Here is a 23,364-nt window from a genome sequence, read left to right on the forward strand (position 1 = left end):
CAGCTGAGTTGCGTGGCTTTGGTTGGATGACTCTGGCCACGGACAACCTCCCAGCAAGGGGCTCGTGGAGGTTATGTTGGCAGCGTAGCCCAAGCAGCATCGTCTGGCAGCTGTCTGATGAGGCTGAAGTTATCCACGCAGTCAGGCAGCCAAGCACCCGATGCTCGGTCCGTAAAGAGCTCTCTGCTGCAGAGCCCCCGTGGGAGGGTTGGTGAAATGAGCACAGCTAGAACCTGCAGGCTAGCGGGTTCATATCTAGTGAGGTCCTGGGTTCAGCCTTTCCACGGCTCTCCCTGTCAGTGCCGAGCCTGGGGACGGGGTGGTGGCACCCCTGCAATGCATCTTCACGATGAGATGCATGGGGCCAGATTCCCAAAAGCTCAGCTCCCAGAGAGCACCCAAAGAAGGGCTAATTTTTCAAAAGGGGTCAGTCAGCACCCCACCTGCTGGGCTCTTCGGAAAGGCCAGTCCAGATTGTGGGTGCTGTTCCCTTTGAAGATTCTGGCCTTATCTGAGGCCTCTCCTGCCTGTCGCCAGGGTTGGGGGTGGGCCTTGGAAAAGGACCCACCTCTTCCTTCTCACGCTGAGCCTTGGCTGCGGGAGATTAGGTAACACTGTACTAAGCCAGCTCGCAATCTTAAACCAGACAGACTCGCCAGTCACATTAATAGGCCTGATCCTGCTCTCTCAGCAGTGGTTTATTTTTTAATAGCTGTAATTCTGTTGAGTGTAATGGATTTACTCCTGATTCCCTCGTGGGCGAGTGGGATCAGGATCAGGCCCTCTCTGTGCAGCCCTGTCATACTTTAGACTTGCTGCCGGTCCTTTAGAAAGCATTGTCTCGTTTCACACCAGTGCTTCCAGTGAAAGGGGCAGGCGCTGTCTCTACCAGCGCTGTCAGGGGGACAGCTTGCTCCAGCGAGCCCGCCGGGCTGACAGCGCTCGACAGTAAGTGGATCCTAATCGCTGCGGCTCTGTTTCCGCCAGCCCCTGCCAATGGCAGAGAACCGGCGCGCAGAGAGGCAGGCTGTGTCTCGGGGACCTTTGTGTTGGGCCGCTCCAAGCCACATGCATGTGGTGTGGGCTGTGTTGCTTTGAGCGTGATAAGCCACCCAGCTAATCCCAGCCTGCCACGCTGACAAATGGGCAGCGGTGCCTTGCCTGTCTAGCACGGCCAGCCACAGTGACTTACTCTCTTTGCTCAGCAGGGGTTAGAGGCGAGTTTTCCCAGAGTGGAAGAGGGTGTGTAACACATGGAGCTGGCCCTGAATGTACGCTCATGTCTGTCCATGTGTGATCCTGCAGGCGGATCCCCCGTGGCATGGAGGGGTTCAGCGTGCACATGGCCTGTCTCATGCCCCAGCATGCAGTGAAGTGGGGTGTCAGAAGCATGGAGAGGAGGGGTGGCTAAGTTAATCTGGCACATAAAGATCTGGGTTCATGTCTCCACTCCCCTAGAGACTCCAGCGTAACTGGGCACGGCACTGGGTATGGCTTCCCTGCAGCCGGGAGTGAGCCCCTGGAGCTGAGCTTGGGGGCCAGCCTGCATCTCCACGGGCGCAGCAGCCTCCCTGCTGCTATCTCCAGTGGGCTGGCTTCTCTCTGTGTGCCCAAGAGCCAGGCTTCCTCTCAGCTGCAGTGTAGATGGACCCTCCGGGCCTGAGCTTCCCATCTGCGTGCTGAGGCTCCCAGCCTGGCCCCGTCACACAGGGCGGCTGTGCTGACGTAACGACTGAGACACTTAGACTCTGCAGTGCCGGGGCCCAGCTAAGTACCATAGACAGGCATCAGGCATGTCGATTCTGCTCTTCCCCGGCTTTGCCAGAAGCCCTGTTGGCGGGACCTCGGAGATGGGAGCGTTATCAGCCTCAGAGTACTGAATCGTTTCCAAAGACCCCTTTTCTCCCAGGGTCTGTTGGGCGAGTGAGGCTTAGATGGGTTTGAAAATAAAGCTTTAAAGAATCTGGATATAAATTGCTTCCCAGCTCTGTGACTCAGTTTCCCCTTCCAGGAGCCAGAGAGATGGGTCATGACCCTTCCTCTTCTCCAGTAGCCCAGAGAGACTTCGGGGTAGGCAAGCCCTGAATTTCGAATGTTAAAAAACAAGCAATGGGGGCAGACTTCTGCTGCCCATTTTTTATACAATATAAAGAAACAACAAACAAACCTCAAATCCGTTAGTCTCCCCTGCAAGGTCAAACAGAACGGCCATCTCGAGCACCCTCTCTTCAGCTGCTTACGTGTAAGGAGCATGTTGGTCAGAGGGGCCAAATTCACCTCTGGGTTACACTGGCACACTGATTGCAGTGAGGGTGCACAGATGGGGTGAGGGAGACCTGCCCGAAGAGGAAGTGGGTGATAAATGAGCCCCTCTTGCACCGATTTGGCATCCAGTGTTTGCACAAAAGGAGCATCACGTCCCCGTGCCAAGGTCAGAGGGAGGAAAAATAACTAAGAGGGGAGTGTAAGATGCGGGAGGAGAGTCTAGGCAGTTCCACCTGATGTCCTCTGGCTTATGCCTGCTGTTTAACTTACACCTGTGGTTACATCAACACTGCATTCAGCCCAGGCTCTCCTTACTCGAGTCCCATCTTACTACAGTCAGGCTACCAGAAAGGAGCCCCTCCCTGCCATGGAGGTAGGGCCGTGTGACCAGAGCAGTCTCGCAGTCCATGCAGCCAGGGCTAGGGGAAAGGGAGTATCAACTGACGCCTTCCTGAGGGAGGGCTGGGGTCTATTCCCAGCTCCACCACTGGCCTTCTGGGAGACCTCGGGTGTGGCCCGCAGAAGAGCTGGGCTGGCATCTGTGGGCCTCAACTGTGGGGTCCCCTGGAAACCGTTCCACTGGGTCCCTTGTGCTTCTCCTCCTCCATCTGCATTGTTCCCCTGCAGCATCCTGTGCTCTTGTCACTGCATTGACTCCTGCTTGCACCCTCTACAGCCTGGGCCTGTAGCTTACCCCATTTCTGCCCAGACGAGAGAAGCTAGAGCAGTGTGAATGTGAGACCTTATCTGTCCCAGCTCAGCCCCTGCACGTGCCAGGTCACAGCAGGAACAAAGCAGGCATAGACAATCGTGTATCAGACTTGGGTACAATCAACAGCGGTGTAATTCACACATGCTCATGTCATGGAAGGACAAGGAAGGGGGCATGACATTATGGCCCTGGATAGACCAAAAACACGGATAAACTTAACTGGTGACCATGTGGGCCAGGAACATCTGGCTCTCACATGGAAAGACTAATAGAGTTTCTGTGGGCTTTTCTGTCCAGCGGCTCAGAGAAGTGGTAACAGCTGGGGACGAACATTATCGGGAAGCATTGTTGCAGGGGCGGGTGTTGGGCTCAGTTCTTCTCTCATCCCCATTGTGACGCCCCAGGCCTCGTGATGTAAGTGGGAGGAGAGTGGGACCCAGGTTCCGCATGTGCCCAGGCACTGACCAGCCTGACCCCTATGGAGGCAGGTGGCACCTAATGGTTTTGCAGAAGCACCTGAGCAGGTTAGCCCCCAACTCCCATGGCAAGTCGACTCTTCCAGGCGCCGTGAAATCCCACTGTGTCTGCCTGCCTCTTCAGGCCCCTAGACCCCTGGGGAAATCTGGCCTAAGGGCCTGGCGTACACTGGGACCATTGAAGCCCCTGGGGCAGGTTAGGGAACTGGCCCTGGTCTGTTCACCGGCCCCTGCCAGCGTGATGGCGATGAAAACGCCTCTTGGCAGGTGGTCCCCAGCTACAGCCAGGTGGGGCGGGGTGTGAAAGGCCGTCCTCACACGCGTGTTGGACCCGATTCTGGTCCTGTGATGGTGGGACTCCATCTGCCCGACTCTGATCTCAGTTACACCAGCGTAGCTGGGAGTAACTCCAGTAACGTCGGGGCAGCGCGCCTGGACTCAGCCTGGCACAAGGTGGGTTCTGTGCCCTGGGTCCAGCGGGGTGTCAGCAGGAGTCAGGCCCGTAGCGCTCCCAGTGTACACGGCTGGTGCTGTGAGGGTCTCGCTCTAGCTCACCTCTGTGCTTTCTCTTCCAGTCTGAATACCACTATGAATACACGGCTTGCGATAGCCTCGGCTCGCGGTGGAGGGTGGCCGTGCCGCACACCCCGGGACTCTGCACGGGCCTGCCAGACCCCATCAAGGGCACGGAATGCTGTAAGCTACTGGCCTGCCCCAGCTGACTTGTGCTCACTGCACAGGTGGTGACTGGGGGAGGCTGCATTTTTCACATCTCATCTGTGCCACTGGCTTCCGAAACATTCCCCACCCAGCTATTAAAGGGTGCAGGCCTGCTCCTGCTCCCTGTGAAACTGGGGGGAGCTTTGCCACTCACTTCCTGAGCAGCAGGGCAGCAAATATTAGGTCTGATTCTCCTCATGGAAATTAGGAGTAACCCCCTGAGGCCCCATTCCCCTCTGACCCCATTGTAAATCAGGAGTAACTCCATTGAGGTCAGTGTAGCACCAGTGTGAGTGAAGCAGACTCAGACCCTGTATATCTGGGGTCTGTTGAGTATTTTTCCATGCAGTGATTACTGTAAGAGAGGCTCCAGAGAAAGACAGTGTTTCGTAAGCTACGGAATAACACAGGGACGAACAGAACCTGTCTGCAGATAGGAACAGGCATTCATTAATCAAGACTCAGCTTCTTTTCCGTTCCTGGGGGAGATTAGAAAGACAGGACTGCAGCAGGGGAGCCCTTTAAAGTGAGCTTTAAAGTTGCAGCTGAAGAAGTGGGTTTTTACCCACGAAAGCTTATGCCGAAATAAATCTATTCGTCTTTAAGGTGCCCCCGGACTCCTCATTGTTTTTAAAGTGAGCTGCGTATCAGTTCAATCAGATGTACAGCCCATAAAATGGGGATAGCCCTGCACTGGGAGTCTGTGATCCTGGCACTCCAGATGCAATACAAATGCTGGGGATCATTGGCTGAACCCTGTTCCGTGTCCCCCTCTCTCCTCTGAGCTCTGTCTCTGGGGTTCTGTGTTACAGCTTTCTCCTGCAAAGCGGGGCAGTTCCTCGACATGAAGGACCAGTCGTGCAAGCCGTGTGCCGAGGGCAGGTATTCCCTGGGCACTGGCATCCGCTTCGATGAGTGGGACGAGCTGCCCCACGGCTTCGCCAGCATTGCAACCAACCTGGAGATCGACAACAGCTTCTCGGAGTCCCTGGAGAACTGCACCACGTGAGTTGGTGGTTGCTGCGCCCCAGGGCACAGCCGCCTTGAATGGAGCCGGGGCTGCAGCCAGCATCCTTGGCCTTTCGTGCCGGAGAGCCCGGCTTCCAGGAGCGCTGATCCCCCACCCTCCGGCTGCAGTCAGTGCAAGCTTCTGGCCACCAGCACCTGACAACCAGGCTTATGCCATAATTGGACAAATCAGGGTGTTTCTGCTCTCGCTTGCCCAGTCTCACACGTCTTTCCATTGACAGTGACTCTACTCCTGATTTACACCAGGGGAGTAAGGGGAATCAGGCCCAGCCTCTACCCCTCTACCCCCACTTGGGCCCCTCAGAGGTCCCCTGCAGTCTCCTCTCTGGATGAAGCCCTGAGTTCTTACAGGGTCTTCCACAGGAGCTCAGCTTGTTCCCAGTAGCTCCTCTCTCAGCTGAGTTCTCTGGCCTTTCATGGGACCAGGTGTTTCAGTCCGTCCTCTGACCCGATTAGCCCTGCCCTCTCAGGCTGCTTCACTGCCTATTACAGCCCAGGCAGGGCTAATTGAACAGGGCTGGCTGGCCCCAGGCCTACTGGCCCCTAGTGGGGCAGCCTGCCCTGCCACACACACCCTGAAGGGCGTTCAGACCCTCAGATCTAGGCCGTCCTGGTTGGCGGCTCTGTGCTAGGTAGGTGGAGCCTTGTGCCAGACGCTTTCCCTCTCTCCCATCCTTTAGTCGACTGCCATCAGGTGCCTGCTGTACCGGGTGTTGTTCCCACGACAGACCCATATGATCTGCCTGTGGGTGCCGTGGGGCAGAGCTGTGATCCCCTGCCCCTGCAACCCGCTGCCGCTGGAACAGCGCTTCACCCAGAGCAGTGCAGAGACCTCTGCCCTGCCGCCAGGGGCAGGGAGCATCCTCTCCCCGGGTCCGAGCAGAGCAGCCAGCGGAGCAGAGCAGATCCTGTAGCTGAGCAGTGGGGTCCAATCTCCCAGCCAAAGCTAGTGGTAGCCACAAGTCCCCCTCCCCACTGGTGCCCTCTCACCGGGTCTTTCCCTTGGTGGAGCAGAGTGGAGCAGCCACCATGTCCGACTGGCAAGGTCAGTACCGCGGGTCCGGTGGAGGGTCTCCTCACCCGCAGCTGATTCAGCCAAGGCCTGTCCAGAGCACCGTGAAAGACCCCATGTCATGGACTCTTAGGACTCGTGCTCTCTCCAGGCTCTGTATGGTCCCTGGGGGGAACCCACTGTGCAGGCTCAACTCTTCACTGCCCCCTTCCTTTAGTTTTTGCCCAGTGCATACGTAACCTGTGGAACTCACTGTTACATGATATTAGTGAGGCCAAGAGCTCAGTAGGATTCAAAAAAATGGTATAGGCATCTCTGGATAAGAACAGCCCTTATCGCATTAACACTTTAGTCTAACTGTGACTATAATCCCTGGCACATCATGGCATGAGCTGGCCAGCAACTCTGAGGGTGGGCTCTGAGCAATTATTCCATCGGCGCTCACTGAATTCTCGCCCCTTCCCCTGCAGCAGCTGGCGTTGGTGCTGTTAGTGCCAGACTGGGCTAGATGGATCCTGCCACCTTCTAGGACCTGCCTCTTGCCCCTCCCCCACTTCCACTCCTCCCATCTTCAGAGTTGCATAGAAAACCTGGCACGCTTGTGGGCACATCAGCCCCAGCTCTCTGACCAGGGAGGGTCTAGCAGCACCTGCCAGGATGCAGAGACAGCCATTTGAAATCATCTCTGGTGGTATCTTTCTGAGCTAGAGCAGAAACAGCGTCTGTGTTGTAAGGAACCTGTCCCTGCAACCAGCCCTAGTAGCTGATTATCATTTGTTAGTGTTACTGTGATGGCCTCTGGCCTCCGAAAGGTGCCAAAGGGCTTCACCAGCAACAGGGGATGGCCAGATGCACAGGTACTGGTTCTCCCACCACTGAACTGTAGCCACCTCTGGGGTGGTACATGGCAGCTGTTCAACAGCCCACAGCAACCTACCCAGCTGTTTTGGAGGTGAAGGAGAGCCCTGTTGCTGACTGCAGCTGCTGGAGGAAACTACGGCCTTGTCTATATTCAGTTGCATTACTACTAATTTAAGCCAGACTTATATTGATTTAACTTAATTTGGCAAAGAATTGACTTAAGCCTGGTTTAAATCTAATTAAGAGCATCCACGGAAGCCGTTCGATATCATGCCGTTAGTTCAGTGGTCCCCAGCCTTCCTCTGGGAATAGCACATTCCTATACCCAACAGACCGTGGCGGGCGCCAAGCACCCTGCTGCCGACATGCCGCCGAGAAACGGCAACGCTTCTCGGTGGCATTTCAGCGGGCGGTTCTCAGGTGGCAGCGCTCGGCAGCGGCATTTCGGCGGTGCGGTGTCCCACGGGCGCACACAACTGCCCCCGTGGGCCCACTGCGCCCGCGGGCACCGTGTTGGGGACCCCTGCTTCAGTTAAACCAGGGCACCTCTGAATGCAGACAGGGCTCGGGTAGGTTTTAGTCCCCTCCCTCCCAGTCTTCGTGCACTGCAGTCGAGTTTGCACTACTCGCTCTCCTTTGTGGAAGCTGCTCCCGGACCTTGTGTGCATTCCGCCGTCCCGCACAGCTTCGTTTCCCTCCTGGCCTTTGATCACTTCCCACGCCGAGAAGGCGCTCAGCTGCTTCAATCCGAAAACAGGCTTTTCATGAGTAACTCTCCCTGGAAGACGGCGACGTGGCACGAGCGAGAGCGTTTATGCAACTTGCAAATGTAACCTACTTCTAGCGTCACTTAAATTATTCATCCCACTTCCGGGCGCACTCCGAGCAGCTGCAGCTCTGCAGAGCCTTGTCCCCTTTCTTCTCAATAGGGCCAGATCGGTCTGTTCAGCTCAGAGCAACGACCAGCGGGGGGGGGCAGGAAGGAAGGTCACCGAGCATGCTGCTTTCCAGCCATGTGACAGGCTAGCGAAGGAGATGCGCTAAGGGAAGGCACGGTGGGGCTCCCGGCACTGCTACGTGATCACAGTGCTCAGGGCGCAGGGCGGGGCCTTTCTAGTCAGCTGTGCCATTCTGAGCACACCTGCAAATCCCTGGTGATGCCAGTGACTGCACTGACCTGGCTGAGAGCACAGTCTGGCCTGTGTGCTCCACCGGAGCAGGCGGGGAATGTCTCCCAGCCCCGGTGAGCGATGCTGTTCCTCACTTTGTGTAGCTCTCCTTTCCCTGAGCAGCGTCTGGCCTCGGTGCTGTGCTCACTGCCATGCTGTTCTCGCTGTTCCAGCTCAACCTGGGTGCCCCTGGGAGACTACGTTGCCTCCAACACAGACGAGTGCACAGCCACCCTGATGTACGCCGTCACCCTGAAGCAGTCTGGCACCGTCTCCTTCGAGTACATCTATCCAGACAGCAGCATCATCTTTGAGTTCTTTGTACGTCTCCTTGAGTTGCTGCTCCTCGTTGGAGTTCTCCGGGACACATTCCCGTATCAGAGTCTCCAAGGGCTGGTCTGACACACCCTGGGAGGGTCAGGAGGGATTGAACCTGGGACCTAAACACTTGAGCCTCTACTACAGGGGTGGGCAAACTAAGCCAGCCCGCGAGCTGCACCACATGGCTCCCAGAAGCCACGGCATGGCCCCGCTTCAGCTCCTACATGCTCTAATGGGAGCTGCAGGGGTGGTACCTGCTGCATGGGGCAGCGTGCAGAGCTGTCTGGCCGCACCCCCGCGTAAGAGCCGGAGAAGGGACATGCCACTGCTTCTGGGAGCCACTTGAGGTAAGCATCACTCAGAGCCTGCACCCCCTGAGCTTCTCCCCATGCTCCTGCCCCAGCCCTGATCCCCCTCCCGCTCTCCAAACCCCTTGATCCCAGCCCAGCCCAGTGCACCCTCCTGCACCCCAAACCTCTCATCCCCAGCCCCAAGCCTACACCCCCAGCTGGAACTTACACCCCTTCCAGAGCCCCGATCCCCCTCCCGCCCTCCCAGCCCCTTGGTTCCAGCTCAAAGCACCCTCCTACATCCCAAACTCTTCATCCCTAGTCCCACTCAGAGCCCGCACCTGCACCCCAACCCCAATTCTGTGAGCATTCATGGCCCTCCATACAATTTCTATTCCCCAGTGTGGCCCTCGAGCCAAGAAGTTTGCCCACCCCTGCTCTGCTCCCTGAGCTAACCGACCCAGCTGTGTTAGCCGAGGCTGGGGCAGGCTCCTGACCTCTCACATGGCTCAGATGCCACTACAGGAGGTCAGTCCAGCTGCTGTCACAGTCCCAAGAGGAAACATGCACTGAGGGGTCCCTGCCCATCCCTCTGGCTCAGCAGGAGGTGGTTCACGGTTGCCCTTAGGAGTCTCTTGATGCCCAGCTCCAAGGAGCTGCTGGGAGTGCCGTCTGCTTGCACTGTCCTGGAGAGCAGGATGGCCAAAGCGTGGCTGGCCGCCCTCTCAGTTAATAAGCAAACACTGCATGCTGGGACATGTAGTCTCTGTGGGTGGTCCCTACAGTAGATGCCAGTCCTTTGTGTGATGTTCTAGGGCTTGTGCACGTTACCCATCTCACAGAGCCCAGCTTAAGGGCTTCACCCTGTGGCAGGGGGTTGGGAGGGCAGTGGAAGTGGTCCTTTCAAAAACAGTCAATGGGGTGAGAAACTGCACTAAGAACCCAGCAGAGAACTGACCTGCCGAAACTGCATCCTTAGCCCGAGTTCCATGTGCCCTAGGTTCAGAATGACCAGTGCCAGCCGACTGTGGAGGAGTCCCGGTGGATGAGAACCACGGAGAAGGGATGGGAGTTACACAGCGTAAGTAGGAGCCAACTGCCCGATCTTCCATCTCCCCAGCACAGTGTGACGCGGCTGGGGGCATGGCTGGCAGGCTGTGGAGACCCACACCTGCACTCACAGCCAGTGAGCTAACCCTGTGTCCCAGGGCTGCTGGAGGAGCTGTCCTGTAGATGGGGTGTTGGGCCAAGGTCCCTCCTCCCCTTCCCTGGGGGTGATCAGTTAAAATCCAACCAATAGCTGCTGGGGTCGCACACTCAGTGCTCCAGAGTGACTGGTCACGTTAAAAAATCGTGGCCACAGGAGATGTCCCCGATGTCCCAGCCACCACTCCCTTTGTCAGCACAGCTTGTTTGAAGGCCCAGGATGACAGATGATCTGTTGCTGAGTGCAGGACTGCTAGACTCTGATTCTGTCCTTGCCCATGCCGCTGTAAGTCGGGAGTGCCGGTGCTTGGTGGAGCTGCACCGGTCTGAAGCCAAGTGAGATCAGAGCTGGGTCCCTGCTCTAACCACTGGGTATCACCCCAACCCTGTTTCAACCAGCCTCTTTGGACCCTGCAATGAATTTGCTGGAGCAAAGGGACCAGGCAAAGCAACGTCCCATTTCCTGCCAGGATTTGACCTACCCCCAGGGGGTTCTGTTTAATCTCGTAGGTGGAACTGAGTCATGGTAACAATGTGCTGTACTGGAGAACCACAGCCTTCTCCGTGTGGTCCAAGGTCCCCAAGCCCGTGCTCGTGCGGAACATTGGCATCACAGGTACATGCTCGCCTGCTGCACGATTGCACCAGCCACTCCCAGCCAGCGACAGTCTGAGCTGACTGTGTGTCCTTCCCTCCTGCCCAGGGGTGGCCTACACTTCGGAATGCTTCCCCTGCAAAGCGGGCACCTACGCTGCCACCTCGGGATCATCCTTCTGCCAGCTTTGCCCAGCCAACTCCTACTCCAGCAAGGGTGCGACCTCCTGCCAGCGGTGTGAGCCAGACGCCTACTCAGGTAACAGGCGGCGTGTTCCCACGCTGGCACCCCGACACACGGCTGCTGTGTTCGGCACCCCAGGGCCTTCTGACAAGGCCCGGCCCGGCTGTGCTGATCTCCCTCCACTACAAACAGCTTGCAGGGCTCGGCCTCCCAGGAGTTCAGGAAGCGGAATACGGCTAGCTGGGAGGGCCTGGCACAGGCCAGGCATCGCCATCGGGGTCTCCCTGACTGTCTGTGTCACTTCCTGTTCCCTGCCCACCAGTGGAATCTCTGGCAATGCCCCCCAGAAGCCCGACATAGACCCTGGACTTTGCCCCGGGCATTGCCGTCCCCTCCCCTACCCCCGTACTGCTGTTGAAACCAAGGGTGAAGCTGGCTGTTTTGGTATTCCTGCTTGTTCACACGCCAGCGTCACCAGAGATGTCCACGGAGCCCTGTACAGAGAGATGGGACCGAACCTCTGTTGCCCTTCACCCAAACTATGTGGCATGGGGTGAGATAAAGAGGGCCCAGGTCAAAACCTGGGGGAGGGGGGCGGCAGGTCTGGTTTTACAAAAGAAAACTCTGATCAGGTGTTTAAAATCCCCCGTAGCCGGCTTCTGTGTCCTTGGAAGCAGTTTGTCCCCGCTGCCCCAGAGCCCCAAAGGTTCCAGTTTTTCAGGCCTGATATAAAGGGGAGCGATTTTTGTTACAACATTCCCACAGTGGAATGGTGCATTTACCAGAAACTTCCAACTCTGGAAAATGTGGTGCAGCAGGTCATTCGAAGGCAAGCAGACTTCTCTGGGGTGTCCCATGGAAATGAAAGCAGGCCCAGGAAAGTCCCACCTTCGGGAACCTGTCACAGCAGTAATACCTGTCACAACTAGCACTTTACAAAGGAGGTCAGTATCCGTATCCCCAGTTGGGGAAACTGAGGCACAGAAAAGGGCCGTGACCTGTCCAAGGTCATACAGCAGTTCAGTGGCAGAGCCAAGAATAGAACCCTGGTGTCCTGGTCCAGTGGTCTGTCCACGAGGCTGTCGGCTGGTCAGTGGGCGAACCCATTGCTAGCTGTTTCAGACTGGTCATTTTACAGTACCCAGCACATTCCTCCTGCAGCGACAAGGGTCTGTTACCCACCAGATCTACCCCGCCCAGCTGCTGACATTGTTGTGTGAGGCTGTGCCAGAAAACCGATGCTCATAGGGCAGCACTTTCACACTGCACAAATATTTGAAGAGGGAAGCACTTACTAGTTTCCACCCTACATGTCTCCCAGCGATTGCTACAGAGCTAATCAGAACTGGAGTACCCAAAGCAGATCTTACCGCCTTGTGGTTTCGGCTCGATTGCTGGCCGACAGCTTTCTGGGAACTGGCAGGAGCAGTGACGAGGGTCTGTGCCTTACAGCAATGTATTGGCCCTGCTGGGCTGGCCTGTAGGGAGGTGGGGCTGACATGTCCTTAAGGGCTAAGATATGACTCGCTCTAACTGTGGTTAATTCACCCTGACACTTCCAGAGTGGAGTCTGAAACATGGTCCCTGGGAGCTGTCAGTGATGTAGCAAACTCCAGGGAGGATGGTGCAGTGGTTAGAGCGCTGGCCTGGGATAGAGCTGGGTTCGGTTTCCACCCTGCCACAGAGCCCTGTGTGGCCTTGGGAAAGTCACTTAGTCTCTCTGTGCAATGGTCCCCACCATCCGTCAGGGTTAATGGCCCTGCTCTGCCTCACTGGGGTCATGAAGAGAAACACACCAAAGGCTAGTCCAGCAATAGGAGCTGGAAGACACCTGAGGTAGATAAACATACAGCACAGAGTTAGTGCACCCTGCCAGTGACTCTTGGGGGGGGGGAATACGCACCATTAGACCCTAGAAGAGTTAATCAGCGAGCAGCAGCTAGTCTGTGCATCATGGACACGGCCCCACGTCATGGGAGGGACCCTGGACACACTAACGGGAGGACGTGAATGCTGAGGAAGAGCCAGAATTGTCCTCTCACGGCACATGCTACTGGGATCGAGTGGGCTGCCCTGCTCCCATTGCTTGGTTTTAATCACAATCTTTTTCTTTCTCTTTACAACAAAGACCAAGGCTCCAGCTCGTGCAAACCTCGTCCGCCCTGCACAGATCAGGATTATTTCTACACGCACACGGCCTGCGACGCGAGTGGAGAGGTATGTGCCGGCCAGTCTGTGTTCTTGTCCCAGGGCTGCCTCAGGAGTCACCCATTTCTATTTAGCACCGCAGTGACACCGTGCTCTTCTGTTCATGTTCAAAGCGCTGGCCGGCATTCGCTACTGAAAGGACACAGTTTACTTAAGTCATGCTCCTGGCTGCAAACCTTTTCTTGCCTTTGTTCCGCCCAACCCTGTAAGAGCCTGGAGTGGGCAGAGAGTGCACCGTATGTTTGCTTTGGGCGGCTGGCAGCGCTCTGTCTCGGATTGGTCTGACCAAGAGCTAGGCAGCTTCCCCTGTTGTCTTTCACACCCACACCTGGGGAAAGCAGACTAACTCCATGGCCCGTCGGTTCGGGTTTTGTCTTTTTATGTATGAAGGGCGCAGTGGGTCTGAACAACCATGTGACTAAGTGTAGGCAGCATACAGAGCCTCGCGACACACACGCTGAAGGATTCGGGGGTCTCCTGGTGCGCAGAACACAGCGAGGGCCACTGGAAGGCTCACTAAGAACTTAAAGGGGTACCACCCAATTCCTCTAACTACCGTTAGGGTTTGCATACTCCCAGCAGTTGTCCTGCTTTAAATACAGGGGCTTAGCTAAAGTGAGCCAGCCCGTGCTGCTGTCCAGGAAGGGGAGTGAGCTAGGCTTGGGGGAAGGCACCTGTGTGAGTACCTGCATGCAGGCTGGAGCCCAGTATTGCTGTGGCCTGGTGCGGCACCCACGGGCACCCCTGGCCCCTGAGTATGGCCAGTGGGAAATGGAGTCTCTTCTCCACTCATTTTAGTTTGTTCCCTGGAAACGCATGTTTGCCATCAAGGGGCCGGTGTGGGGTTTGATAACAACACAAACCTGACCGATCTCCAGGAACCCAGCTTCTTCTCCACACAGACCCGCTTCAGCCAAACGACTTGTCGGCAGGGGAAGCAACCGTGTCACAATTCTTCAGCCTTTCCTCTGAACACTCAGCCGCTGCCCAGCGCTCTTAGGTAGAGCGGGGTCTGAGCAACTCCCAGTCTTGACACATTTCTCCCCACACACCCCCGGGAGGCAGGGCAAGGCTGTTATCCCACAGACAGCTGGGCCCTGAGGGCCTAAGTGACTTGCCTGGTCACTCAGGAGTCTCCGGGGGAGCTGGGAAATGAGCCCATGTCTCTTGGGTGCTGGGCTGGTGCCCTGAGCACTGAGCCATCTCCCCAGGTCAGGGACAGGTCCAACATGGCACTTCTCCCCTCATCTCCCCTTGGGAGCATTCGTGTTTAAAAACACTGCACCAGATCCTCAGCCCAAAGGGAGTCTGCCATTCCCAGCGGTGTGACAGGGACTGGAGGAGACAGGCTGGAATGTGCTGTGCTATGGGGATCCTGGGCTGTGTAGAGGAGAGTATACCGGCACAAGGTAGAGCAGCCAAAGGGCTGCTCCACCTTCCATTGCCCCACCAGCTCCCAGCAGCCCGGGATCAAGCTCCCTGGCTCTGTTTAAAGCCCTGCCCCTTTACATCCCAATGCACAGTCCTGGGGGTGGGAGCAGGGCACTGGGAGTCTGCGCTGCTGGCTTCTGGTCCCAGCTCTGCTCTGCCTTGCCATGTGGCCGTGGGAAAACCCTCAGCTGGGTGCAATGCGTTTCCCTGGCCCATGGTGAGGGTCGGTTAACAACTTTGCGTGAAGCTTGGAGATCCTCCAGAGAAAGGGGCATAGAACTGCAGAGCCTTGGAATGACAGCTCTTGCATCCTGTCAGCAGCTGGCTCTGCCGCCTGCCAGGATCAGCGTGGTTTCTGGTTAAGAAGAAATCTCCACTCTCCCTTTTGTTTGCCTCCCCAAGGAGCGTGCTGGGCAGGGCGCAGAGTCGCAGTGATGGCTGTTACTGCACACTGCTGGGGGTGGGTCCCATGTACAACAGCGCCTCCTTGTGGAGGTGATTCATTTTCTGTCTCCCCACCAAGCTCACACCAGCTGTCAAGTGTCCCTGCCGGGCCCAGGCTGGGCCATGCCCACTCTCACTTGCTTTCTGTGCTCCTCCAGACTCAGTTAATGTTTAAATGGGCAGAACCAAAAACCTGCAGTGAGGATCTGCCTACAGCCGTGCAACTGCCCCCCTCAGGGGTGAAAACCAAGTGCCCGCCCTGCAACCCTGGATTCTTCAAAACCAACTCCAGCGCCTGTGAGCCCTGCCCATCCGGCTCGTATTCCAATGGCTCCGGTAATGCCACCCTGTCTGTTATGTCGGCTGAGTCCAGCGGGGCTGGAGATCGGCTCTCCCAGCAAGGCACAGCCTGGGTTTGTTCCCCGTTAGCCGTGCTCCGTGGGCCATGGAGTCAGGGCAGGTTTGGGTTCTTGATCTGGGGCAAGTCACCATGTTGCTAAATGGGAGGATGGGCCTGGCTAGCTCCCTGCCAGGGTCCTGGGCTGGGTGTCTGGTATGGAGAAGGGATCCCTGCACTGAAAGTGGCAGAACCATTGGCTTACCCTGGCCATCCCCTCGGCATGTTGTCAGGCAAGAAGGAGCATTTGGCTTTCCTGCCTCACACAGGGCAGAGAACCAGGAACGCCCGCATCCCACTTGTAGCTTGTGGTTGAGCTAGAGGCTGGATTTGAGAAAGAGACGCCTCGTCCTGTCCTGGGGAATCCACCCCGTCCCTTCATCATTCCATTGAGTAATTGCCCTCACTTAAAATCTGCCCCTTATCTCTTTCCTGAACTTCTCTAGCTTCAGCTTCCAGCCCCTGGATCCTGTTCCTTGGACTCTAGACCAGGGGTGGGCAAACTTTTTGGCCCGAGGGCCACATGGGGGTGCAAAACTGTATGGAGGGCCAGGTAGGGAAGGCTGTGCCTCCCCAAACAGCCTGGCCCCCACCCCCTATCCGCCCCTTCCCACTTCCCGCCCCCTGACTGCCTCCCTCAGAACCCTCGACCCAGCCAACCCACCCCTGCTCCATGTCCCCTGACCGTCCCCACCCGGGACCCCTGTCCCTAACCACCCCCCAGGACTCCACCCCCTATCTAACCCTCCCTTCCCCCCCCGAACCTCTGCCCTATCCAACCATCCCCCGTTCCCCCCCAAACCTCCGCCCCATCCAAACGTCCCCTGCTCCCTGTCCCCTGACTGCCCCCCGGGACCGGCCCCTTTGCCAGGCCACTCAGAGCAGCATGTCTGGCTGCCGCACCACCTGACTGGAGCCAGACACGCTGCTGTGCTGTCCTGCATGAGCGCGCAACCCCGCCGTCCAGAGCGCTGCCCAGGGCAAGCCTCCCCGGTGGGGAGCTCAGGGGCCAGGCAGCACCGTCCTGCAGGCTGTAGTTTGCCCACATCTGCCCTAGACTCACCCTCTGACCCATCCTCCTCTGCTCGTTCCATGAGTCCCCATGGATTGCACCCTCCACGGACTGGGAGTGAGACTGCTGGAGACGGCAACTTCCCTGCTCCTGCTGCATGGAATCCACGGCCAAAGCGCTGAGCTGGAGTAACATGGTTTCCCTCTGCTCCAGGCTGCATCAGCTGTGCTGCTGGGACCGAGCCGGTGCTGGGCTTCGAATACAAGTGGTGGAACACCCTGCCGGCTAACATGGAGACGACCGTCCTTAGTGGAATCAACTTTGAATATAAAGGGTTCGCAGGTACCTGCGGGGAGTCGTTTACCAGCGTGCTTTCCACAGGGGGCTGGCCGGGCTTCCCCCGTCGCAGGAGACACTGCAGCTGCGGGGCTTGGTTCGCTGGCCCTCAAGTGGGCAGCTCTGCACCCAGGTTTCAGTCCCGGTGGCATGGGCAGTGGGTATAATAGGCCAGCGGAGGCTCTGCTGCTGCTGCCAGACCCCTGGCTGTGGGGTTCTGGGGGGAAGTTTTGTTTTATTATGCCCCCTGCAGGTTCTGGGGCGGCTGAGGAGACGGTATGTGCTATTCAGCTTCCTGGGTTCATCAGTAATCTCTCTGGAGTCCAGCGCCTCGTCAGCTGCCTGGAACGTGCATGGGGCATAGCAAAAGCTTTTACCGGAGGAGAGTCTGAGACGCTTTTCTCCGGGCAGCTTGGGGTCTGGGGAGGGGAGACGCAGAGTGGCTGCAGCTGGCCCTGGACTCCTCCGGGCAGGTGGGGCGGGGACTTGGAGCTTCAGCTGGCCCGGGGCTCCTCCGGCCGAGGGGGTGTGTCTCAGGGCTCCAGCCGCTTGGGGGGAGAGGGGATCTCGGGGTTCTGGCCGGGTGGGGGAGGGGGTCTCAAGACTCCGGCCACAGGGGGTGGGGAAGGCTGAAGGGGCGGAGCCAGGGCCAGCCTCCCCAAAGCGGGGCTCCACCCGCCGCCCATGCCGGTTGGGTTATGTCCAGAAGGGGGGTGCTTGTCCCTGTAATAGTTATCCTGGTACCATCCCTCTCACGGTTCCCCCTCCCGTACGGGACTGGCCTTGTTAGTGCAGGCTCCTTGGTGCCCCCACACCAGAGGGTGGCATTGCTGTGTGCCAGCAAACAGGCCCGAAGCAGCAGCCAGGCAGTGGAGGGCGACTCGCCCACGCTCTACCAGTAACCGATGTGGCTCCCACCAAAGCCACTGGCTAAAACCCGTCAGGGGACTCAGAGATGCCCTGGGCGGGGGGGCAGATGAGAATTCTCCCGTCGCCCTCCCCACCGGGGGCAGCACTCCGCCCCTCTGCCCAGGGGGAAGTGACCGTACAAGGCACCAGATGGGGTGTGACGCCATGCACCTTGATCTGCCCCTTAAATGCCTGTCCCTGGGGCGCAGTCCTGGCGGTGGCCGTGCTCTGGCAGTCCTGGGGGTCTGTGACTTTTGGCCTCTGCTCTTCCAGGGTGGGAGGTGGCTGGCGACTACATATATACAGCAGCAGGCGCCTCCGACAACGACTTCATGATCCTGACAATGGTCGTTCCTGGGTTCAGGTGAGAGCGGGGGCGGCCTGCCTCTGGCCTCGCGGCGCCCAGCATTCCAGGCCCCAGACAGCCACAGGGCAGATTTCAGTGGGTCACTGTCCCGCGGGCAGGTGCTACACCTCAGTGTACAGATGGGCTTGGCTGAAAGGGCTGCCCTCGCTCCCAGCGCAGGAAGCTGGTGTTATTAATCATGCTCATTCCGGCAGTGCCTCTGGGCTGGCCAGGACTAGGCCTTGTGGTGCCAGGCGCTGTACAGACAGCCCCTAAGATCTCACGGTCTGACCAGACAGACCTGGGGGAGGGAGGGGAGAACACGCCAGCTGGGCAGCCGGGTTGATGCCAGGACTTTGTGGGAGGTGGTTTTAGTTGGGAGGGGATAAATGGCAGGGAGAGAGATGTGGAAGAGAAGCGGGGACAGGGCAGGAGTGGAGTGAAGCTGAGGGGTAGAGACTAAGGGAGGGGATTGTCTGCTTGCGCCCATCAGCGCAGGGCAGGGAAAGCCCAGTCAGAGCCATAGGAAGGACCCTGCCTTGGCCGTGGCTCCAGCCCCCCTCTGGCTGGCTCCTCCCTGCAGTTTTTCCCCAAGGCCACATAGTCAGGGGAGGGGTGGGCACCCCTGGGTCCTGGAGTCTCCCCTGCACAGTATCTGGCCCAAGAGGGTGCTGGGAGGGTAGGCCCATTTTACCCCCTCTCCATGCAGCAATCCCTGCTCTGGCTGTTCCTACGGGCCAGGGTCTCTGGCTTGGTCTCAGATACACATGCTGAGGCCAAGACTCCATCACTGGGTAAATCTGGAGTAAACCCAAAGAGCGGGGTCCCTGAGCAGAACCTGCCTCCCAACACCAGTCACCCTGCGCTCCCTGCACGCACATCCAGGCACTCTCAGCCCTCTCCAGTGCCTTGCGCAGCAGGACACAGCCTGAGATCCGCTCTGTGTTCGCAGGCCCCCGCAGTCTGTGATGGAGGATGTTGAGAGCAAAGAGGTGGCAAGAATCACCTTTGTCTTTGAGACCATCTGCAGCGTGAACTGCGAGCTGTACTTCATGGTGGTAGGTTGGCTCGGCTGCTTCCTGCACTGGTTCCATTCCTGCAAATCATCACACTGTCTCTGCCGCCTGGGTAGGGCCTCCCCTGCCCCGTCACACCCCTAGGAAGTGCTGTGGGCTCTCTTGGGGCAGGCATGCAGCTTTCAGGTCTCTGAGTCAGGCCAAAGGCCGGCTCAGGCTACAGGCTGCCCAGCAGCTTCCTGGAAACACATTGGTGGGCCTAGATCCAGATTACAGGAACGACCAGTGCATCTGGGACCTGCACTGCTGTTTCAGCAGAGAGACCCAGGGCTGAGCTGGAGACTGAGCTCCCCTTTGACCCACAGTGGATGGGTTGTGGGAGAAGCTTGCCCAGCCGCTGCCCATGCTGTACCCACTCTGGGTTAGGGGCCCTCTGTCTCCAGGGCTGTCACTCAAGCACTTCCCTGCAACTCTGAATTCCCTTAACCCTGAAAAGTCCTGTCCCCAAAGGAGCTGGAAGAAGGACCCCTGGAGAGGGGCATCTCTTAGTGCACACACCTTGCCCCACTGCGCACACACCTCCACCCAGTTCACTCCTCTCCTGGCCGCCCTGGCATGCTGCGGCCGCCCTCCCAGCTGCTGCAACCCACCACTCCTGTGCCTCAGTGTCCTGCCCTCACTGCCATGTCCCTGCTGCCCACTGGTCTGCCAGCCAGTACCATCCATCTGCATTGCCGTGTGTGCCCGCAGAGCATTGTGTCCCCTCCCGATCCGGTACTGGGAATGCCCGTCACGTCCTGGCAGAGAGGTTGGGTGAGATGAGCAGGGTCTGAGTATCAGGGACGAGGCCTCTAACCAGCTACATGCATGGTGTGATCCCGGCCGTGAGAGGAAAGGACAGGGGCTTCAGCTGTGGTCAGGGGGCTCTTCGTCTCGAACGGATAAAAGTGAGAGATGGTTCATGCTGGCCGCCTGGTGTGCATCCCTCCTGGTCTCTGGTCTCCTGAGGTGCATAGCATCACTTCTGCCCTTATTGGACAGCTGCCCACAAGCACTGACTCAGGAATGTCTTGTGGGCCGGAGTCTGTACAATTATAGAATCATCAAATCAATTCACAAGTCTTGGCTGGGTCAGTGCCCAGTGGGCGTCCGAATGCGACACCTAAACGGCCCCTGGGTCACAGCACCTGAGTGACTCACGCTCTGAATTCCAGCTGCAAGGGCTGAGCGCCCAAGTGGCTTTTGGAGCTGGAATCTGACAGCACCTGTCTCTGAGGTGCTTTGAAAGCTGCAGCCCAGCTGGGCAACGGGAGGGGACTCGGGGGTCTGGGTAATAAAACCCTTCTGGGTAGAAGTGACCAGCTGCTCTGGTGGCCGCTGACCAGCCCCTTTTGTCTTCCTACCCCCTGGCAGGGCGTGAACTCACGGCCCAACACGCCCGTGGAGACCTGGAATGGCTCCAAAGGGAAACAGTCCTACACATACATCATCGAAAAGAACGCCACAATGAGCTTCACCTGGGCCTTCCAGCGGACGGCGTATCATGAGGCGGTAAGACGGTGGAAGCCCGGTCCCAAAGCTCCTTGCTCCTTGTAACGATGCAGGTTCTGGTGGGACCCAACTGAGAGTGCCAATTCAGGACAAATTGCTTCAAGCAGGGCAGTTACAGCCCAAGGCTGGGGTTTCTGTGCATACCAAGGCAAACCAAACCAGCCAAAGAGAGAAGACTTCGGTTTTACCCCACTGGCTAACCACAAGTCACACAGGCAATTCCCTTAGACACCCCAGTATCACCACCAGTGCCACTCCTTACGAGGACCAACGGTTATGAAAACCAATAGCCCAGTAAAAGAACAAAGGTTCTCTCAGTCCCAAAGGACCACGCCCCAGACCCAGGTCAATATACAAATCAGATCTTACCCACAAATCACGCTGTTGCCAATCCTTTAGAATCTAAAATCTAAAGGTTTATTCATAACAGGAAAAAGATAGAGATGAGAGCGAGAATCAGTTAAATGGAATCAGTTACATACAGTAACGGTAAAGTTCTAAGGTGTATCTGCCTTCTCTCAATGGGTCAGTTGTGTAGCTGATGGTCCTTCATGGGCCATCAAGCAGGCTGGGCAGAGCTGACACCAACTTCTCTGGGGTGTCACCCAGAAGCAGAGCATAAGTTTGAAATACAGACAGTACAGAGCCAGTATTCATAACTTCAACTACAAAAATGATACACACATATAGACAGCATCATCATCATCAGAAAACCATGACCTTGTCTGAGACACCTCATTTGACCCCCTTCTATATAAGATTTGGTGCCACCACACAACCTTGGTTGCAATGATGATCTATACAGTCCCAGGTTATGTCAATAACGTCATACCCCCAATGCAAAATCGATGCAGGAAGGGATGACACAAACATCACTGACTGCATCCCAAAAGAGCTTCTGTCTTTCTACAGCTAGCGTTGGTGTATAACAGAAATGATTTATCAAAGTCATGTTCGATAACATGATTGAATCTCTTTACAAAATCAAAGTAAAACTTGGTTAGAACAGTAGTGGATTGGATCTGCTTTTGCAGCATGGTTCCTGTATGTCTCATGTGATCTTGCCAAGAGCTAAAGAACATAGCTACTTGATCCATACAAACTCTGGCAAATGTTTGGAACCCAATTAACATCAAGTCAATGTAGATATTAATGTTGTCCATAGGACAGGAATCTTGGCATTTAGCCATGAAAGCAATATGGTAGTGTGCCTCAGTTTCCCTTTTCATACAGCACATCAGGTCTGGAATGTCTTCCCCTGTGAAACGTTCCAATACTGTTTACAGGCACTAACTGTGAAACATCAGTATAACAAGGCCTTTTAACACAAAGTGTGTTCTCATGTAATCCTTTTAACATGTTCAAGGGTTTTTCAAAAGGATAGGCACATTGGACATTTTTACATTATTACATTGGACATTATTACATTGGTAATAGCAACACATTTGTTACAAAAATTACCATGAGCAATAACAACAAATTCATTGCAAGTGTCCATCTACAATCATGTTTGTTATTCCATACCTTTGGCTCAGTACTATTAGGGTTAACCTGTGGCTTCCCTTTGCAAAATTAAGGTCTCTCTTTTCTTTTTGTCCTGTAGGATCAAACCCTGATCTCTCTTGCTTAACAGAATTCACTGGCTGGTTCGGTGTGCTCTCTGTGCTAACAGCTATTGGTTAGTCTCTAAGGTGCCACAAGTCCTCCTTTTCTTTTTTGCGACTATAGACTGACACGGCTGCTACTCTGAAAACTATTAGCAAGTCTTTCCTCCCCTAGTCAGTCAGGTAATTTGCATTACCACAGACAGGAGCCAGTTCACCAGTTTTCAGATCCTTAACTGCTACCGCTTCCAAGGCTGGACTCAGTCTTAAAGAGATTCCATCCATTTTCACTAACAAGCTAGACTCAAAGTTCTGTTGTCCTTCCCTTACCAACCTCTGCTTCCACATGGAATCAGATGTTAAGTTCACTGAGAGACTACAAGTCATATCTAAAGTGTCTAGAGATGAGAGTATACCTGCCATCCCCTGCATTCTCGAGAGATTAACTACACAGCTGTTCTGCTCTGCAGACTCAGCTACCCAGTCTTCCCTCTGAACCTGAGACACAGACTGTTCACTTACAGAATCAACATAGAGACATTCTTCTCTCAACAACTTTGTCTTCCCAACAAGCTGGCCAAACACAGCCACTTGGTTAGAGGACTGTTTAACTTTCTTAACAGCTTTCACTCCATCTGAGACCTTCTCAAAGCTATCCACACTGGATCTTTCAACAGGAAAGTCAGTGGATCCATTCACAACAGAAAATTTCTGGCTGTTAGCAACTGAAACTTTCTTGATTAAATCACTTTCACCTCCTTCTGTTGCAGTAAACTGCTTGCAAAGACTCCATGAGGATTCCTTTCCCTAGGGCTTTTCTATGCAACAATTCACCCCTCACAGAAATTCTGCTCTTACCCTCTTCACCTAGGGCCTGCTCTAGAGGAACACTTTCCTGAGCAACAACAGACTCTTTCTGGGTCTCACTTACATCCAGAATTACCTCTGGCCCATCCGGCGGATTCCTACGCAATCCCCTTTCAGGCAAACTTACAGACTTCCTAGATAAAAGGTCAGAAGCATTCTCCTTCCCTTTGCCACACACAAGTTCAGGAATCTTTTCCTTCTTGCTACAGGTTTCCACACCCTCAGTAGGTAACACAATCACATCACCTTCATGCTCTCCTTGTGCCCTGGCTAGGATCTCACCCTGATTAGACAGAGTTGCTGCACCCTTTCCCAACAACACACGAGCAACAGGCAAAATACAAGCACCAGAATTGTCTGGTCTCTGGGATTTTACATAGACACTAACTGGATGCGACCTAGTA

The 23,364-nt window shown here is 56.1% G+C and overlaps 1 protein-coding gene across 2 annotated transcripts in view; it reads left to right on the forward strand.

The window, feature by feature from the left end:
• Window positions 1–23,364, forward strand: part of ELAPOR1 (endosome-lysosome associated apoptosis and autophagy regulator 1) — a 104,246-nt gene that overhangs the window by 37,747 nt on the left and 43,135 nt on the right. For both annotated transcript variants that reach the window (XM_084611169.1, XM_084611168.1), the window contains exons 2-13: window positions 4,029–4,149; window positions 4,986–5,178; window positions 8,418–8,565; window positions 9,856–9,936; window positions 10,572–10,677; window positions 10,765–10,914; window positions 12,968–13,056; window positions 15,081–15,258; window positions 16,545–16,673; window positions 17,850–17,940; window positions 18,875–18,980; window positions 20,352–20,489. In XM_084611169.1, coding sequence (XP_084467295.1) covers window positions 5,018–5,178; window positions 8,418–8,565; window positions 9,856–9,936; window positions 10,572–10,677; window positions 10,765–10,914; window positions 12,968–13,056; window positions 15,081–15,258; window positions 16,545–16,673; window positions 17,850–17,940; window positions 18,875–18,980; window positions 20,352–20,489 — 1,377 coding nt within the window. In that variant the 5' untranslated portion in view covers window positions 4,029–4,149; window positions 4,986–5,017. The remainder of the gene's footprint in view (window positions 1–4,028; window positions 4,150–4,985; window positions 5,179–8,417; window positions 8,566–9,855; window positions 9,937–10,571; window positions 10,678–10,764; window positions 10,915–12,967; window positions 13,057–15,080; window positions 15,259–16,544; window positions 16,674–17,849; window positions 17,941–18,874; window positions 18,981–20,351; window positions 20,490–23,364) is intronic.

Source organism: Lepidochelys olivacea, assembly GCF_965140295.1.
Source record: "Lepidochelys olivacea isolate rLepOli2 genome assembly, chromosome: 21".
Classification (NCBI taxonomy): Eukaryota; Metazoa; Chordata; order Testudines; family Cheloniidae; genus Lepidochelys; species Lepidochelys olivacea.